At 43.8% G+C, this 19,965-nt stretch overlaps 1 protein-coding gene and 1 long non-coding RNA gene across 5 annotated transcripts; one reads left to right on the top strand and one right to left on the bottom strand.

Moving 5' to 3' along the window:
• Nucleotides 1-2,460: 2,460 nt before the first annotated feature.
• Nucleotides 2,461-6,991, bottom strand: SOCS2 (suppressor of cytokine signaling 2). 2 transcript variants are annotated; one of them, XM_066183376.1, is made up of 3 exons: nt 6,830-6,991; nt 5,020-5,296; nt 2,461-4,104 (listed from the first exon to the last, which is right to left on the bottom strand). In XM_066183376.1, the coding sequence occupies exons 2-3, from the start codon at nt 5,162-5,164 to the stop codon at nt 3,656-3,658; spliced, it is 594 nt and encodes a 197-aa protein (XP_066039473.1). In that variant the 5' UTR covers nt 5,165-5,296; nt 6,830-6,991; the 3' UTR covers nt 2,461-3,655. The 2 variants fall into 2 exon arrangements, with proteins under 2 accessions (XP_066039473.1, XP_066039474.1); XM_066183377.1 differs by lacking the exon at nt 6,830-6,991 and adding an exon at nt 5,753-5,983.
• Nucleotides 6,992-6,993: 2 nt separating this feature from the next.
• On the top strand, nt 6,994-18,420 carry LOC136289503 (uncharacterized). 3 transcript variants are annotated; one of them, XR_010720806.1, is made up of 7 exons: nt 7,344-8,795; nt 9,230-9,300; nt 10,432-10,547; nt 14,700-14,792; nt 16,350-16,422; nt 16,774-16,873; nt 17,393-18,420. It is a non-coding gene; the product is annotated as an uncharacterized lncRNA (long non-coding RNA). The 3 variants fall into 3 exon arrangements; XR_010720807.1 differs by lacking the exons at nt 7,344-8,795; nt 9,230-9,300 and adding an exon at nt 6,994-7,335; XR_010720808.1 differs by lacking the exon at nt 9,230-9,300.
• Nucleotides 18,421-19,965: the final 1,545 nt, after the last annotated feature.

Here is a 19,965-nt window from a genome sequence, read left to right as displayed (position 1 = left end):
AATTACTTCTAATGCACTGGACGCAGCTGCTTGGTTACCTTCCCACTCTACCCATACATCTTGTACTCAAACCATTTTCTGTCTCCAGTGATAATACTACCAGCAGGAAGATACCCATACAACTAAAATGCTACCCTAGTTTACACTTCTGCTAGGTTTAGTGCTAAACTAAATATTATCACCAATTCCACTTTCATCATTCATCTTGCAATTATGTTTATTTTGGTTGGATTTTTTAAGCATCGCCTTTTAGGATTGTAGGATTCTCAGTTTTCCTTTAAGTAAAGTGGTTTTCTAACATTCCAGATACAAACTAAAAAATCTGAAACTCCAAGACTCAAAAAAGAAAAAGCAAACCAACACATAGGGTGAAAAAAAGGCTTAGGATTAAAGTCCTTATCATGATTTTTGGTTGACTCATGGGCATTGAACCTGTGAAACTGGCTTTGCTGCACACTCTGTCCCAGCAAATCAAGATTATATATATCAGTTAGAAGTAATTTTTATAATCTGAAGGGTTCACAATTTAAAAGCTGGTGCTGCAAGCAAGCTACAACATCCCTAAGGTAAAGAAGAAAAAAGGCACTGATTTTTTTAAAAAATGTTTGAACATGTCTGAAAATTTTCATGTCTGAAAATTCACAAAGTCTATATGCAAGATCTTTGTACTGCTGAAATCTATTCATGTTCAGATTTTTTGTACCAGAACAAGTCATTCCTCTGTGCTGCATTAGAAAGAAGCCAAGCTTTCTGCAAGCTATACTGTGGTTTAGTTTTACTAGTGCAATGCATCAACCCTAGGACTGGCATCCTAATGAGGACAAGAACTCTGCTTTCATACAAAGAGGACTAGTTCCCCCTCCAGTCTGTTTAAAATATTGTTCACAGCTTCAAGCACACTATAGTCGCAGAGCCTGCTTTTCCTCACAGGGACTAATACGTATGATACGAAGTCTAGGTCAATATGCCCAATGTTTGGTGACTTGATTCCACATCACAGTAACTAATCTTGATTAGTTACAAGAATCACCACCTTTCACTTTGCCAGCACTCCTTGTCCTCAGCCTGACATTTGCCCTAGTTCTTTGGAGAGGTGTTATTAGAAAAAACAGCAAGCTTCCCTGCGTCTGCCCCTTGTTTCTCAGAGCTTGGCTCTGCTGTGGGGTACACTTGGCCAGCTTGTGACTGCTTACATAGTCTGCCAGCAGCAAGCCATAAGTAATTTCTTATATTTGCAATGCAGCAGTCTCATTGCACCCCAAAGCTCCTATCTTCTCCGTCTGCTTGCTCCAGCACTGGTATTCATGATTTTAAACCCCTAGGAATTTCTTTTAAAGGTCCTTAGAACAATGTGTTTACCACTGAGACCCCAAGCGTATCACCCTGGCTGAAAAGGCACAGTAGGTAGACTGTTAACACAGCAGCAGATTAGAGTGTTTGTGAGTGTGATGGAAGTTATTCCATATAGCAGTTCTCTCACCACAGGGTAGAGCTAGACAAGAACTGTAAGAAAAGATTTATCAGAATGAAAAGACAGGCTCTGCTCACAGGAAAAGCTCTTCATCCTGAGGGTGGCAGATCTTAGCAAGACTGATGACAAGAACCATGTGATTATGACACCTAGAATACAAGAGTTCTTTGGGCATGGGAACCAAAGGGTGGTCACCATATAATGTGAAAAACTTCCAAATACATTTTGGCAAGACATGGGGAAAATTTTACATCACAAAATATTTTGGATTGTTTTTCAGAAAAAAACTCTTCCCATTTCTATACTAAAGCTTGAGTTGAAAATGGGGACAGGAAATTTAAGCCATGGAGGAAGAGAAACCCACCTTTTCCACAGCAAGAACAAGAACATATCAAGTATCTGTCATACCAAGGAATCGTCCACTCTGCCTCAGGTTCTTGGTGCCTTCTTTTTCTCCATGGCTCTGCTAGTCATTTCTGCCAGCATGTTACAGACAAAACTGAGTGTATAACACTGGGAATTTAGATGCAAGAAATAAGCTGGTTGGTGCTCCAAAATTTATGAGAAAGGACAGAACATTTTGACAGTACAACAGAGCAGTTAAGTCACAAAGAAAACCAGATTATTTTATGTTGTTTCTGTTTCAGGCTGGGCAAAGCTAGATTACAGCAAGTCTTGACAACCCTTCTTGTTCAAGCACAGGTTTTTGCTTTAATTAACAAACAAGCTAGGGAAAGAATTAAAACTTATTCATTTGTTGACTAAGGATGAGTCTATGTCCTTGTTTCTCTCTTTACTGCTCTCCTATTATTCTCGTCCTTCTACTGAATACATTACATTTGGGCTGAAGAATGGGTACTGAGGGTCTTAGTTCCCTCTTCCTGTTTGGAAGACTACTGTAACAGAAAAGGCAATGTCCTATGCTAATACCTAACTACAGGAATTCAGCAGGCAGCCTCTAAGCCACTAATCTGAATGTAATCCAGCTATATTTTTGAGCAGCACCACAAAGACAAAGCAGGGGTATTCATCCTCACTGATACATGTGCATTTATCTGAGTATTAGCTGGGAAATTATCTAAGTTCCTTTATAAGACCATTTTTTTTTTAGTAGCAATTCCATACATACAAAGATTGGGAGATTGTTGTGCACTTTGATTTACTTTATTGAGTAATCATCTGATAGCTACAATGGCGAATTGGAAGTTATAAAATAAAATAAAATAAAATAAAATGAAATTAAATGAAATGAAAGAAAAGAAACTAAAAAATAAGAAAAAGGAAAACCAACCCCCTTAAAAAAAATCCACATCGTATTTCCCCATAATTTGGGAAACAGGCTGAAGAAAACATTCTACACTGTAGAAGACACATGTAACTGCTGATATCCATGTTTTGACATTGGAACTGTCTGAAGCATGTTTGAAGCATATAGTTCTAAAGCCTCAACCAGAAGAGGTTTAATAATAATAGCATGGATACATCACCACTTTGAAGATGTTAACATGTTAAGGATTCTGGGATACCGATCTGGTATAATCAGCAATATACTGGGTTCCTGTGAAAGATGTGGCATTTCTTCATAAGGTCAGCTTTCAGAGAACTTTGAAAAACAATGTTTTAGACTGATTACTTACAGTACTCCTTTGCTTGCAGAAAAGCAGGAGAGTAGTTCAATAAAAACTGAATACATGATCATTTCTCTGACTGGATTTGATTAGTTGCATAACTTTAGCAAGATTATCACAGTGTGATCTAGTTAAACCTTTAGGATTATATGAACACCAGCACCAAATTAATCTTGGAATCAGACAACTGAGATACTTGTAAACTCTCATACATTTCTGACCACTTATGAAGTCTCTCCCGGTCCCACTGCTTCAGTAAGCATTTGATAGTGCAGCATTTTATTGACAAAGCAACACAATCTGGACAGATTCCTGGCTTCTCTCTCCTTGCAAGAATAGCATGCCACCTTGTCGAACCCCCAAGGATGCAAACTGGGATTATTTTACATAAAGTCTCCCTTTGTAGCATCTGAAATAAAAACCTTTCCCCCAGAACTGCCACTGTTTTGATAGTGAATTCCATGCTGAGTTGTACAACTGGTTACTCAGTTCTTTGGCTGATTTTAAGAATTGCATTCAAAAGTTACTCTGTGTTAAAGGCATTTAGAAAATATATTTATACCTGGTATTGATACTCTTTCAAGTACTCTTTTAGTCTTGTTGGTAATGGCAGCTCCCAGATCTGATTTGTGCTCTTGTTTATAGTTATTCTGCAGCGGTGTTGCAGAGACGGAGCAGATGTATAGAGGGGTTTGTTCAAGTAAAGATGAACTGTTCCATTTGAAGGTGTTTCAGTTCTATCCTTGCACATAAGAACATAGTACTCAATCAAATGCACAACGCTGTTGAACTGTTTAAGTCTAGATCTGACACAAGTGATAGAGTCCAGTCTAAACTTGCCATCTTGATATTCTATACGTAGATTGGTCGGTCCTGCTGATGTTTTTACCGATATAGTCAGTAGATACTCTGAATGCGAACTATCCCTAACCAAAAAGGTCCCTTCAGGGGCATCCTGTAACCTTTCTTTGGCTTCAGCAACAGTCATGTTGCCCCAGTACCATCCTGTTAAAAGATGAGAGAAAGAAGGGATTTGTTTATTCCTGTTTATTTTAAAAGCTGCTCTGGCTGATACACTTCTAGTCACCCATTTCTTTTGTTGTTTAAAAGTTAAGTCCTGCAGGCACAGTAAATTTTTATTTGCTATTTAAATTCATTTGGTTTACAACGCATCTCGTTTTGACAGAGCCATCCAGCTCACTTTTTATTTTCATATCTATTCACACAGACGCACAAAATTTCCTGCAGCGTCCTGCGGGGCCGACGCCGGAGCCGGCGGGCCGGCCCTGAAGTAACAGGGATGCGTCCCGCGGCTCCCCGCTGCTCTCCCGCCGGAGCCAGCGCTGCGCCCGCAAGGCACAGGCTGGCAGCCCGCAGAACGCCCGCCTTGGGTAACTCTGAGTAGGCTTCTGTTGAAATGAGCTTTGTCTAGCGATCGAAAGCAAAGGCATAAGAAAACAACTTCGACGAGGTAGCTGCGGTCCTGGCGCGTCTGCGATGAAGACAAAAATCCCTTCCCTCCGCCCGCAAGCAAGCCCCGCGTCCTGCGGGGCCGGGCGAGCCGCGCCACGCCGGCGAGGGGAGCGCAGGTACGCGGGGCCGAGGGGATGCGGCGCGGCGGCCGCCCCGGCCGGCGGCAGCGCCCGGACCTCGCCCGGCCGCAGATCCCGGGCTGCCGCCGGGGCGCGGCGCTGCCGGCGCTTTCGCTTCGGCCGCCGCAGTCCGCGGAAGGTCGGAGTCGTCGCCGCCCCTCTCCGCCGCGGGAACGCGACCTCGCAGCGCCGGGCGGCGATGGCCAGGCGTCGCACCGCCGCCCGGTTCCTCTCTCGGCCCGGCGGGGATCCCCGCCGCGCCGCTCTACCTCCCCCGGACAGCGCCGCCGCCCCGGGCCCTTTCCCCTTCCCGGCCGCCCGGGCTTACCTGCCCGCCGCAGCTCCTCCATAGCCGCGGCCAGCTGCTCCGCCTCACGGCACTCCTCGGCAACGGGCGCCGCCGTCCCGGGGTGCCCCCAGCGCTCCCCGGAGCTCTCCGCGCTCTCCAGGGACTCGGCGGAGCGCAGGGTCATGGGCGGCGGCGGCGGGCGCGGCCCCGCTCGTACGCAGGTCGGGGGCTGCCGGCAGGAGAGGGCTCCGCTTCGCCGCCGCGAGGTTCAGCGCCGCGCCGGGTGCATGGTCCCGGCCCCCAGCCCGGGCGCCGCCTGCGAGCCGAGAGAGAGCGTGGTTAGCGGCGAGCCCCGCGAGAGGCGCTCCCGACGCAGAGCGTGTTTCTGGCGATCCCGCTTCGGAACTTCCCAGCATCCAGAGGAGGGACCCGCGGCGAGAGATCACCTCCCGGCGGAGCGGGGGAGGGACATCTCCTCCCCCCCCCCGCCGCCCAGCCTGTCCTCGGCTCCTCTCCACCGGGGACTCGGCGGAGGCGGCAGCCCGAGAAGGTGGGCTCCCTTTATCGCAAAGGCGAACCCGCTGATGTCCCGCTCCCTCGGCTGGGGCAGGCGAGCCCAGCCGGCAGCTCTGGGACTTTCGGGGAGGGAGGAGGTCGTGGGGGAGAGCCGTGCACGTAAAGGTACGAGAGAGGTAACCAGCAGAGCAGGGCAGAGGTCCCAGCCCCGGCGCTGCCTGGGTTTCACGTTGCGGTGCGCATGGACGGTACGCACGGACGCCTTGCAGTAAGGTCATCCCGCGAAGTCGTACGGGAAGTCTAGGGACGGGAGCCCGGTGTGGGCCAAGCTCCTGGGGCGGGAGACCTCCTCGCGGGCAGCGGCGTACCCGAGCTGCGGGGCGGGTGGGCCGGCAGCGCCGGCTCCGGGGATTCGCTGGCCGGTTGGGAACAGAAGGGGCAGCACGGTGGAGGACGTGCTATAATTAGCGCGGGGCAGGAAATATGCTTTGTCCCGCTCCATTAAATGCTGACATGGGGGGGGGGGGGGGGGGGAATCTTTCCTCTTGGCTGAAGCTAACGGGAGGGACAAAAAGAGCCTCTTTTGTCTGGGGAGCACCGCCACATCAGGAGCGACACAAAGCCGGGAAGTACCAGCGAGGGGGAGCCTAGCCGGCTTGGCCGGAGCGGAGGGACGGGGCTCACGGAGAAAACCAGGAGCCCCCCGCCGGTGCTTGCGAACCGGGCAGTCTCTGCCTGCGGGTGCGCGGCAGCCGCCAGGTGAGGGTTATGCTGAGACGGTTCCCCCCTCAACAAGTTCCACGGAGGAGCTCAGAAACTTCTCCAAATTGAACTGTGGTGGCAACAAGATAGGGTGTTCTGACGCGTTTCTATCCCAACATATGTAGGCACACACGCGGGAACTCCTCGACAAAGCCATCCCCTCCTTTCCCCGCGCAGAAGCTCCCGCCGCCAGCTCGGTGACCGGGTGCAGGTGCGCCTGTCACCGGAGAGGCTGCGGGCGCGGGGCCGACGAGCGCAGGTGGGAGCAGCCCTGCCAGCGGTGTCCGGGCGCGACCCCTTGTGAAGGAGAGGCTCCGGGAGCGCCTAGCCGCGAAGCGCCGCCGCCACGGGAGCTCGGTGGGGACGGAAGGCTTGCGAGGCGGTGGCGGCTGGCTGCAGCCGGACGTCCCCCGGCCGAGACGAGGAGCGCCGGAGCAGCCTGCCGCCGGCTGCCGGGGAGCCTCCATCCCGGCGGTCGGCAGCGCCGTACCCGGAGCGGGGCGGCAAGGCCGCCGGCTCTCGAAGCGCGGCAGGGCATCGGGCGGAGGGGGGCGACGACAAGGGGACTCACCCGGGCTTGGCGGGACGGGGCTGGGGCCGCCGCTGCCGCCGCCTGGAGGTGGGGCGGTCAGGTTGTTCTGGCTCCCGGCGGCGTCGGGGGGCCGGGGGGACACAGCACCCGCCGCCGGGGAGAAGCGTCGAAGCTGTGCTAGGGAGGACAGAGGCTGCCGGAGGAAGATGGTGCTCCTGGGGAAACAACACCCTCCGCCCCCCCCCCCCCCCCCCTCCCCGGCGCGGGCGGTCTGCTCGCCTTTGATTGCGAGGCGAGGGCATCCTGCCCCCGCCGCTCCCCCCTCCCGGGATGGTTACATACAAAGGCTGCTTTCCAGGAACTTTCCAGGAACCGCATCATGTGACAGGACCCGCTCCGGCGCCTCCGCCGCGATCGCGGCCAGCCGGGGCCGACGCACCGAGCCGCCGCCCCTGTCACGCCGGGGCAGCGGTCGCCGAACGCTGCCCCGCGGCCCCCCCGCCTCCTCCTCCTCCTCCGCCCGCGGAGCCGCGGGCGACGTGCAGGTCAGTGCCCGGGGCTGCGGAGGGACCGGGCCGGCGGGGCCGTGCGGGCCGCCCCGCGGGGCACGGCGGGACCCCCGAGGGAACCGGGCGAGCGCGGGAGCGCAGCCGCCCGTCCCGGGGCCGGAGGGGCGAGGGGCGCCCGGGCCGCCCGGCGCCAGCAGCCGCCGGCACCTGAGCGCGGCGGCGGGCCCGCCCGCAGGGCCGGGAGCGCGTCAGGGGCCGATGCCAGGAGCTCTCTGCCAGGGACTTGCGGCGGCCCGAAGCTCCTGGGACACCCCACCCTGGTCTCCACCCCCCCTTACCCTCCGGCGCTAAATACCTCGTTGCTACAAACAGCCATTGCCCGCCGATGCGCGCGCCGATTTCCTCCCCCTCCCCCCCCTTTTTTAATTATTATTATTATTTTTTTTTTAATAACCACGAAGCTGTTTTTCAGCGTAAAGATGGTTGATTGCGCCGTGGGTGCTGCTCGGTAACCAGCCACCTTTCGCCGCTGCTCCTGCGGCCCCGAGGCGACTTTAGAAAGAGACACACACAGAGGAGAAAAAAAAAAAAAGAAAAGAAAAAAGAAAAAAAAAAAAAAAAAGAGGAAAGAAAAGAGAGGAAACAAAGCAAAAGTAGCCGTAATAGTCTCACCCCAGCCCTTGGCTGCGGGTCAGGGCTCCCTGCAAATTGCACGGGGTTATCTGGGAGGGGGAGTTGACGGGAGAAGGATTAAAGGGTGTCTTTTTAAAGATTTCAGGAAATAACCTCAAACCTATAAAATAATAAAAAATAATGTCTTTATTAATCGGGGCTGGAGGGGGGAGGGAGCCTTTGTTATCAAGGGAGTAAATGAATATGTATTAGGCTGGAGCGTCTGGCTGAGGGAGCGGAGCAGCTCCCCTGCACAAAGCTCCCACACTGAGACGCTGCCTTGGGTCTCACTCCCCAGTAACGTCTGAAATGCAACGTTTCTTAAAAGAATAATAATAATAAAAAAGTAAGGGCTGAGGAAGGATTACAAATCCTGAAGGGTTTTCTAACAGTTATTGCTTATAATTTTTAAGCATCAGGGGATAAGATAATTAATAGTGATCTTAAAAATTAAGTTTTGTATTTAGTAATTAAGTAAATTCGTCTGAGAAAAAAAAATCTACTTTGTTAAGTGAAATATTGGTCAGTATGATTTAATCTGTTTGTAATGCCTGGATGCTTTTGAATTTAATTTATTCAGTTTATGAAAAAAAGGTGGTTTTAATCACTGGCAGCAGCACAGATTTAAAATTAGGTCTGAGGAACAAACGGGCTTTCTTAAGTATTCTCAGAAATTTTTAAAAACAATTTAGGTCTTAAAGGTCATTCTTGTACCTCTTTTTGTCTGTGAAGTTCAGATAGCCCCAGATCCAGTCTCCAGTGACGGTTGTGGAATCACCACTAAGTTTTTTTCGTTGGATTGATGTGAAGAGGGGAGAGAATAGGTTTGTGCCCCTTGAAATTTAGTTGACAGTTCAGCTACCTATGACGTGAGATCTTGCAAAAAACCTCCACTACTTTTTCAGAATGGCACTGACTTCACTATGTTCAGAAGAACAATAAAAATTAATACAGGTCTATTTTTATTACTAAAATAATTCTGTACATGGAGGCACAGAGCTTTTGCTCAAAAATATGTACTTCTGATATCACAATATTAAAATTAAGGCTATTTCTTTGAAGTTCATTACTGCATCTTGGAGAAAAGGAATACGTCTTGTCTAGATGCAAAGCTGCTTTTTTACAGCTTTGCTGTAGTTCTCTTTTCCTATGTTATTTTATTAATGGGATTTTTATGTGTCTAGTATCTCAAGACTTCCTTTGCTTCTGCTGTTTATTCGTCACTTGAAGTCATAATAATTTGTTTCTAAAACCACAGCTGGCTGCTATAAAGGCAGAGGGAAGAAGACCTCGATTTATGTGGTGAATGAGAAACAAGAACAGAAGAACGTAATAAATGTTTGTTACTTAAAACTTCAGATATTGTTATGAAAAGGGTAGCATAAAAATTAAATAGGCAGTATATCAGCAGGACCTTTCCTAAAAAGAGTTCTGTTGATTTTTTTTCATGAGAACTTAATGTGTCTTAAAAACAGCACTAAATATCTGGTAAACTTACAAGAGTAATGAAATTCAAACTTAAAAACTGCAGATTGATCTTTAAATGACAGTACTGGCACCTCATAAGAGTGCTCTGGTTCACAGTTACCTTTATTCTCTGGCTTGAGACATCTGAAAGTGCTCAGTGAATAGGCTCCGTGGAGTACGTTTATATTTCTCTGTTTCTTTCAACAATGTCAGTTGGTCTTTTTCTCCTCTGTCTGCATGAGTCTTCCATACAGTCACAGGAGAGAAAAGAAATAGTTGTAAGGGTAAGCAAAGGTGACTAAATTAAATTTCTTTGGGGACTATGGGCCGTAAGTAGTGCATGAAACTACTTAAAGCTACTTTTTAGCTTCTTTGGCACTGGGATATTTATTACAGGTTTGGTTTGCCTGAAGAGTTTTACTTTATAAAAATCAGAACTGAGTAGGAGAAAGATGTGAAGTGGTAAAAAAGAAAGGAGCAGACTCAGAAAACTTAGCTTTCCATCATATAAACAAAAGAGGTTTTTTTAATCTGCCATGTAACAAACACTAATTCTTCTAAACAGTCACTAATACAAAAACTGTAAAGTGGGGATTTAAAATTTTTATGTAAAATTCAAACCAAATGCTTTATTTATTTTTAATCTGTGTCTTTTAGGGTAGCAGTTCTAGAACAAATATTGCTATACATGTACAAATATGAATGATTCTGAGCCAGTTTTAGAGGCATATCATCCCACTGGAGATGAAAGGCACAAACTTAAGCAATCCCTATTTTTTTTCCCTAATACTTTCTGCTATTCATAAATGTTGATTCTGACTGTATATCATCCATATAGTAGATCCTTTTAATCATGTTTTATATTAGTAGCAAAAATATGAACATTAAGAGTTCTTGAAAATCATAAGCAGAATATATTGTTTCTGACGATTTCAAATGCATATGCTCAAGACAGGGAAGGATGAGTTAATTTATTTTTTATTTTTCCTTCAGGCAAAAATCCCTTTCATGACCAAAGAAGGATGCAACTATGTTTTTACAGTCCTGCAAAGCGTCTGTTGCTAGAAATTATTTTCACTTTGTTCCTGAAAAGTATGCCAAGTTTACTGGTGAGCTAGTATGCTGATTTATTTATATAATATGATGTGAGCGGGGGGGGGGGGGTAATGTGTTTTTGACTCAGCTGATTTTGCTAAATTTGCTCTGATTCACTGAAAAGATTTACTGAATTATTAAGATAGATTTACCTAGCTACCTGGAAGAATACAAGGGGCCTTTCCTTGCTCTTTTCATCCTTAACTTCTCAAAGAAACAGCCCAGAATATCCATTATCCATGGTATACCATCAGGTCAGTTAAAATCCCCTTCAGTTAAAAGGACAGCTATTGCTTATCACATACATCTACTTATTGACCATATTTTGACAACTGTTTACCTGATCTAGTCTAAATAACAGTGTACAGCTGCCAGGCTTTCTCCCTGTCCTGGGATTACAGTCTTGTTCTTGAGCAGAGAAATATGAATATTGAGCCTTTAGCTCCAGCAAATTGGAATGAGTTAATTGTAACTCCACAGCACAAACAAGGTCTGCAATGTGAACTCTTAGAGGATTTCTCTCTTAGCAGTTAGGAGAAAGGTTTGCTTATTTCACAAAGAGTTCCTAAAACGTAATAAATAAAACATAGAGAAAACAAATATTTTAGGGTATGGGATCACCCTGCTCTTTCCAGCTGCTGGAGGAACAGAGTGTTTTGATGAAATAGATGAAGATTTATACCAAACAGTTTTACTCTTTACCAGCTGCCACCTTATTTCCGGCCATTTTTATCTAGTCACATGTGAATGCCTTGCCTTTCTTGATAAAATACATTTGGTAAAGGAGAATTACAAAAGAATTCAGTGAATAATTTCTATGAATCAGGGGTGCTCTAAAAGGAAACCAGCACTTGTAATTTAAAAGCAAACATCAAAAGGTGGCACCAAGAGAGTAAATACTTTGAAATAACATCCAGATTCTTTTCTTTCAGAGACAGTTGATAAAAAGCAGGATCATTTCCTTTGATTGAGTGGATAGGTAGACAGATAATCACTGACAAGCACAAAACTGACTATAAAAAGGTGGTATTTATGTCCATTTCTCATCTCATCCTGTGCTATCTACTATCTAAAAATAAAGGCCTAAACTGCATTGAGTTACCTAGACAGTTGGGATCTTCAATGAAAATAATTAAATACAGTGCTTGCTTAGTTTCTCCAATTTACTATTTACAGTTTAAGGTAAAACCAAAATAACATAAAAATACTTTGGATAGGCCTGTAAAGGAAAAGTAGGATGTGGTGACGCAGGGTACTAAGTATAAAAAAAAAAAGATAATTTGCACAGCAGTTTTTACTTTATGCTATGTTAGGCTTCTTTATAAACAGCAGAATTCTGGTCTATCACTATGTTATTTTTTTGAATTACTGAGTTTCACTCTGACTAAAACTAGCTAAATATTGCTGCAAGTTACTGGAGAATAAGTTGTAAATATACATGCTTTGATAGCATTTTCTTCCCATTCATGCTTCTTTCTCATAAACATGGTACAAAATAGAGCTGCTGGAAAGGATCATTTTTGGTCCTTTTCAAACAACTACTAGCAGAACATTTGATATGGATTTTAATATTCAGATTATAGCATAAAATGCTGTGAGTGTAATATTTATTTACCTTGTTTTTTTGGCTGAGAAAGAGCATATAGGTGTTTCTATGCACTATACCTACACACACACATGTTCAGAACCATGCTCCTTGAAGTTTTGGATTTTTCAGAGAAACATACACTCTTGGGGTTTTTTGGGGGGTTTTTTTGAAAAATCCTAGAGATAGCACAGCTGAAAGCACAGTGAAATCTTGCACTCTCGTCCTAGATGCTGCCAGAAAAAACAAGCCTTTTATGCTTGAGGAGGCTTGAGATGTTTTTCTGCCAGTTGTGAATCCTACGCCTCAAAGTGAAAGAGAGCAAGCAATGTCTGTGAAAAAGGTTTTCCTGACAGAGCATGAAGGCAGCTCTCCTATGCTTTTCCAATCCATAAGTAATAAAGTTTCTTTGTTGGCAGAGAGTCAGTTTTGAAACTAAGAAGGAAAACTAAAACAGGTGATGCAGTGGCTATCTCTAAAGGGGGGATTTTTGAGTGAAAAGTAAACTGAAGTAGAAACTGGGTCATGTGTCTCTGGCCTCCCATCAGAAAAAGATTAAATTTAAATCACTGTTCTAGTTTTTATATTAAGGATAGTTTAATTCACCCAGAGCTATTTGGCCTTGAGGATGAATTCCTACAATTAAGTGTTTATGATTGAAAGTGCTGCCATGGAAAGCAGACAGATGAATATAATTTTAGGAGTACTGTGAATCATTAAATGAGTTGTAGAACCTTTTTCTCGGCATGAGCCACTTTTAAATTTCAGGCTAAGGCATAGACTTCAGCATAAGGCCTGAGGTGTTGCTGTACTTAAGAGTTTGCATAGCAGGATACTCAACATTTACTAATGTATTTATATAACTTTAAACTTCTTACAGTTAATTGAAAATACGTTGCCTGCTGTATGTGAATCTGCTGCTGGGCGCAATTACATTTTTCAGATTAGTGCATCAAGTGTTAGTGTCAGGTAATGAACTTAACCTGTCTCTGACGTGTTGGCTTCTTTTGGGTCAAGATAGGCATGGCTGCTTTCCCTGCTTCAGTATAGAGAGAGGCTGGATATGGAATGTCATACAAACCTGGACAGGTGACAAGAAAACAGTGTTAGCTGCCAACTACCTTCTCTCTGTTTGTCAGGATTAGTGCTTGCTTTTTGTCAGGACGGCTGAAGGCATCATCCTGTATCTGACTGGCATACTGGGAGGACATAAACTGAATAGTGGCCAGACAGGCTGGCAGTTTTTAGGCTCAGGAGAGGAAACAGACATAGGGCTACTCTTTCTGGTTAAGGAAAGAGCATTGGTCCACAGCTTGTCTTTTCTTGGCACAGCCTGTCCATTCCCAGAATCACTTGCTCCTCCTGCATGCAGTTTTTCCAGGTATGTGGAAATTAAAGCTCAAACAGTAGTAGATAAAATTGGACAGGATGCTTGAAGCAGTACCTTGCCCTGTACTATACCCAAAACCATCCTGTGGCTCTGCCAGAGCTCTGCCTGCAGCAGGGAAGAGAAATTAACTTGTGCACCTCCTCCTTAACAACTTCAACTTTCAGACTGGTGTTTTAAGAACAGCCTCAATTTCAGCGTGGCTCAAAGCTGCCGTCGATCAGGAGCAGCCTCCTGAGCTGTTTGGTCATGAGGTAGCAATTCTGTCCTGAGGTGGGGTGAACATCTTGAGGGGAGAGTAAAAACTCCCTTAGCCATCTGATTTTAATCCCTCACCGTATGTGACTTGAAGTCCTTAGATGCCCTCTACTGCCATATACCAGAATTAACAGATGGCTCTGTGTAACCAAATTCAGATTTGCTTAAGTTTGTTATTACCTTCGTCTTAATATATATACAGAGGGGAACAGAGAAGGGGAAAGAATATCCATAATTATTACAAAATATGCAAAATGTTTCATAAAGTGTGAGTTTGGGCTAGACATATTTTCTGACTTTCAGTGCCATTGCCCTATATTTCAAAATTTAACGCTAATTTTAGTAGTCTCTTCAGAGCTCATTTCTCTGATAAATTATTCCTCTGTGAATAAATGTGATCTGGAAAGGTGCCTGAGGCACAGCAGAATTTTTCCCCAGCATTTCATGCCACATGATGCTAGACAGAAGGAAGCTGCAAAACCTGCTGCTGTAGATAAGGCTTTGTTCTGGTGAGGAAGGAAAGGATGCATTTAGCCATCAGACATATGTTTTGTGTAAGACAGAACAGCAGGTAAGACTGTACCTAAAATGGAAGAAGAATGAAATTTCTGTCCCACCTTTGCCTGTGTTATGACAGGTTTTCTGTGCTGGCAGGCACAAAGCAATCCTAAGTCAAACAGAACTAATCTTGGAGGAAATCACTCTCCAGGCTCTTAAGAATCAAGTGGCTCCGTGGTGCTTGAGCTTTAGCTGTGTTGACTATGTCCACTCCTTTTCCTTCCATAAGGAAAAGCCAACAAAACAATCCCACCTTTAATTCCCTGTCCCAGGTTCCTATGGCTGATTTGACTGAGTGGGTTTGGTCCAAATTAGCAGCCACATTTTGTGTACATTTTTAAACCTGCCTGAGGAGAGTATTATTTCTTTCTACTCTAGGTGTTTGCTGGTAATGTTACAAACAGAAGCAGGTGTGGCAGGAGGGAGCATGAGCTTTCCAGTGGAACATGTGACAGCAGGGACCTGCTCCAGGTAAACGGAGGACACACAGGAGGGCCTCTGCCAGGCCGGTAAAAAGCTTGAGTTCATGGAAGGGTGCAACTTTCACACTGTGCTTTCTTTTCCCTCAGCACAGTCCTCTACTTTCAGATACACTGGTCTAGAATATGCTGCTTACATTTTTCATGAGCTTTAATAATTTTTCCAGAACATAATGTCAAACTAATGTAAGTCCATGGCAAAATCTTATTATGAATGGGGGCTTCGTTCTGGGAGACTATTTTTGAAAATGCCAGGTTATCAGTTAGCCATTGCAAAAAAAGCTGAAACATGAATTTGTTCATATGCCTTTGTTTCAGCATATTCATTCCTTCTACCCCTCCCCCAGCTTTCTCCAAGAAATACATAGAGCTCTTCAAGTCCTCCTGGCAGGTGGGCTTTATAATGTTATGGTGGCAAACCTGGAAAGCTTTACCAGTTTATACCACCCAACAATGTGGTTCATTGCATGTATTTTTATTAGATCCCCATTTCCCCAATTTCTTTAAGGGCATTTCAGTCTTTCAGTGGCTTTTTTTCTTCCCCTATCCATCAGAGAGTGAAATCATGTGTCCACGGAATGTAAATAACAGCTGTTTCTACTCAATTTGCATTTATATGCTTAGCACTTAAAAATAGCTTATTTCTAGAGGCTTTCACAATCTATTCAAAATTTCTTCTTAGTCAGAGGTACTAGTGAGATGTTAATGAAATCCCTTTGGTCTGGCTGATCAAAAAGGCACAGCAACAACAATGAAATTCCTCAAATGACTGATCAGTTATGCTTCTGAGTTACACTCCAGCAATCCACTGAAGTTATATTTTGATCTTCTTGGGAATTTTAAGATCAGTTCCTTGAGCTGCTCTAACTGCTCTAAGGGGGCAAAATATGCCAGGTAAGGAGATTAATGGTTAAAAAAAATCTGTGCTGAACTGCTAGTGTATTTCTAGCAAAATTAATTTATCATACAAGTACTGCCAAACAGGAAAAAACAAAAACAAAACAAAAAAACAAAACAAACCAAAAACAAACAAACAAAAAACCAAACCCAGAAACAACACCTGGCAAGGTATTTTCAAGGGAACAGCTTATTTGCCACTGTCACAAATCCTTGAATAAACAAACCCCTTATGCCCTGAGAATAACTGAAAAACAGCTCTTCGGTTTTTATACTACTATTTTCTCTTGTTGACATTTCATGAACCCTAAGAGGATAAACATTTTTATTTATTAATGCTTAAATGAAGATTTTAAGAATTATGTTCAATTACTGTGGAGTTTTTTCCTCCAGAAAACCTCAGAAGCCTTTCACCTCATTATTTTGCCAAGTGTCTCAACTTGAACCATTTCTTTAGATTTCTTTGATCCTCTGAAGACTGAAAATTACAGAACAATGACATTTAGTGACCTTTGGTATGGTTCATTTACTCCAACTCTGACATGTAAGAAGATGCTTGCTCCAAAATCCAGGTTTTGTTTGGTGTTACAGAAATGCACTCCCTTCTTTGCATATCTGTTTATTCAGAAGAAAAATACTTTTATTTTTACAGGAGTCTTAATGGGGCATCTCTGAACTGGAGACTCTGGACTGGTGACTGAAATTGTTTAGAAAAGACTAATTATGTGAGTTGCTGTATGTGTAAGCATGTGCCAGACTCGTTCAGACTTGGTACTCTGAACAGACAAAGGAAATCTAAGATCAGGTCATCTCTAAGAATGCTGTGGGTTCACACTACCTGATCTCAGAGGGCAAGCTTGGATTTCTAAATTAAAAAAAAAAAAAAAAAAGTCCCTGATGCCAAGAAGGACTTATACTGGGAATGTAAGAGGAATATATGGCTTACAATCACACTAGATAGGCTAGTTCCCTCTAGAGCGGAATCCCATGTTCACATCCCACAGTCATCCTTGGACTCTTTCTGGTGCCCCTCTAGACCCAACATGCAATTCTGATTTTTCTGTTTTATCTTTCAGTTTGAAGTTTGTGAAATGACGTGAAACTGTCCTGCAGTCTGTGAGAAGTGTGCTTTCCTAGCATCAGAGTGAGGGTCCCTGTTGTACATTCTGGGATGCGGTAAGGTTTGAGGGCACAGCCAGCTGGGGTGCTTTAGCAGAGCACGTCTTGTGAATTCAAGCAAGATGTGACCTTGGGAGTGGTGCTCAGTGCTGTCCCTGCAGCAGTGGGAAGCCATTGCTTTCAGGAGGGTTTGTGGAACAGGGAGAGGCAATGAGGAGGTGTGGGAGCAGCAGCAGGGGCCTGAACTTGCTCCCAGACTGCCACAGTACCAATGTGCCCAAAAGGATCCTGAATGTGTCCCTGCTGCCGGCAACACCCTGGGTGTGGTGAAGCCCAGGATCCTGGTTGCACCTGCCAGAGTCACACGGGTATTTTCACTGCAGAATAAATGCAGCACTGTTAAAGAGATACAAGGCTTTTCCTGCATAATTTGCACAAAGTCCTGAGTTAAAATCTTGGTCATATTGAAACAAAACACTCACCTGGTTCTAACGATTCAAGCTTTTTTCCCTGGACTGGACAAGGCCTGGCTAAGCACTGTGAAGGTACTAACCACTGCTGCTCTTCTCTTCACAGGCCCCTGTGTGACCTTTCAGCCTTACCAGTGGCCTCTTTGGGCTTACTTCAAATCTTTCTCCAACAAATATGGCCATATAAATTGTATATGGCCAGTGAATTGTAACCCCATGCAGCCAGCACACAGTGCGTTTCTTTCAGTATTTTAATACAAATACATGCTCCAGAAAGGGAATTTCTCTGTCATTTTTCTTACCTCTGCTTGTGATAAATTTCCCATGAACTTTATTTTCTCTGTACTTCTACTCTGGATAGGAAATCCTTTTTTCTTCATCTAGTTCTAAATTTTGTGGAATTCGCTACCACTCTGTTACTCCATCACTAATGCCAGGATTTTAACTGTAGGAAAAATGGCATGGGGGAAAGGGAATTCTGTAAACACCTATTCTTGGAAAATAACAAATGAACCCATACTGAAACCAGTCAGTATTAAAAATTACAAAATTTTGAAAAGGATATAAAGCCTTATGTTACTTATATCAACCAAACGTTAACTAATTAAGGGTCAAGGAAATCTTTTTCCTAGCATTTGTTTATTATTCAATAGAAATCATCAGTTTGTCTTAACTAAAGCAAAGGTAAAGACCACTCCTGCAGCACAGCTCTGATGCAGTGTAATTCCTACAGATGCTGACTTCAGAAAAGCAGTACATAGCATATTATTTGTTTAAACAAATGAAACACATTTGAATGAGAAACTAGCAGTATTTAAGACAAGAAATTTCAGCAGTGTTTAAAAAAACTTGGTGGTAATGACTAGGAGTGTTTAAGAAACACTAATCTTTGCATGAAACTATTAAGCTCTGTTTTGTTACCATTAGTGAGTAGGAAATACATGTTTGTACAAGAGGGTCATGCTTCAATAGTCTTTTACTTAGGTTAATTTTTATTCAACATGTTAATGCCTTAGTGCAATAACTTTCCACTGTTCATTTAATTTTTTCTCTGTAACTTTCATGGTCTACATTTTGTTAGTTTTAGCAGAAGAGATGCTAAAAACAGTTATTGCAGATTTTTTTTTTTTAAATCATCTCACATTTTGTTGGTAGGGAGGTCCTTTTGCTGAGGAATTAAACTTTGGCAGTAGTCAAAAGTAGTCATATTTAAAAAGGTAAACTGCCTCTGACCTGATACTGGTTTTCATCTTGACAAGCAGTAAAGTTGAATATGAGCACAACTTTTTTTCTGTACTTATATTTCCTAAAGACCAGTTGGCAAAGCTTCCTTAGATTTATTGGCTGTGCCAACATCCTGTGTTGTCTTTACATAATGAAAAGCTTTGTAATACATTGATTATCACTTCTCACCTACATCATGACTCTTAATAAAGTGACATGCCAGGCCGTAAACTTCTACTTCTCCAGAAGCCATGAGATGCAAAATTGCTGACCAAACATGCTGTTTAGTTCATGCAGTTTCCACGTACCTCCAACTGTCTGATCTGCAGTGTTCCAACAGCTGTAGTTATACACAGTGGAATTAACATTCTGTATCACTTGTATTTAAACTTTTCAAATTGCCCAGTAACTCATAATTTATCATGTTTGTTTTTGTAGAAGTACCTAAAGATAACAGTTGAAATCACAGGCTCATTTTATAAGAGGTGACAGAAAGATACATAATTAACTATCTTATTTCTCCAAACAGCTTATTATTTTTAGCATTAGAGGGTTGATTAAATACAAGGTGAGATTAAAATCCCATACACAGTGTACATTTACAAATTAAATATGTGTGAATTACTCTATATAGAAAACCAAGAGCTCCTATATACAGACTATTTGAAGGCTAGCAGAAACACCAAAATTTTTTATTTTAAGAGTATTTTGCCTAGATATGCTCCTAAATAAAAAAAAAAATTAAAAAAGAGAGAGAAAGGCTCCAATATAGATATCTGAATCTCATCTTCATCCTCCCTTCACAGAAAAGGAAAATGTATCTCTAGAGAACAATTGTGTGACATATTCTAGACAATAAAACATTAAAATGTTCAACTGCCTTGTTCGTGTACTTTTTCTGTGCCGACTGACCAGAAGGGGAGCCTGTGAAGATTAACTCAGGTTTAGATGTCTAATTAGCATCTGTCTCAATTTTGGAGAAAACGCCAACTTTTATGTGTTGTAGGTACACAATTTGTTCCTTTATACTGGTGACTAGTGGGTTTGCTCTAGGTCAATTTTGTTATATTGCAGCATTAAAATAAAATATACAGATGAGGAATGCAGTCCACATCTATTTGATCTCTCCATTTTATAACTTTGTATTTGCTTTGAGGATGGAATGAGCATGTGAGAAATTACAGGAGAGAAGCTTCTAAAATTCATAAAGACTGGAGTAACTGAGAAATGCAGTGCTGGATTTAACAAGCAGCCGGTACTTTGCCTTCTAATGACCTGCCACAATGATTTATTGTGGTACAGCAGAATTTGGACATGACAGGTAAAGTTCAGAGCTATTACAACAGCAGCAAGAGAGAAGTTTCCTATAGAACTTAACAGCTGGAGGGGGGGGAGAGAGAGAAGGATGGGTGGGCGGATGGCCAGGTGGGTAACTGCTACTTCCACCGTAGTCAT

Source organism: Chamaea fasciata, unplaced genomic scaffold (assembly GCF_029207755.1).
Source record: "Chamaea fasciata isolate MVZ Bird 193981 ecotype frontalis unplaced genomic scaffold, bChaFas1.0.hap1 SCAF_5, whole genome shotgun sequence".
Lineage (NCBI taxonomy): Eukaryota > Metazoa > Chordata > Aves > Passeriformes > Sylviidae > Chamaea > Chamaea fasciata.
This window is presented reverse-complemented; position numbering and strand designations above follow the sequence as displayed.

Excerpts from the sequence above, each read along its gene's own strand:
- SOCS2 (XM_066183376.1), bottom strand. The coding sequence starts at position 5,164 with ATGACCCTGCGCTCCGCCGAGTCCCTGGAGAGCGCGGAGAGCTCCGGG. Across the intron at positions 4,105-5,019 it reads GGAGGAGCTGCGGCGGGCAG|GATGGTACTGGGGCAACATG; the intron begins GTAAGCCCGGGC and ends ATCTTTTAACAG.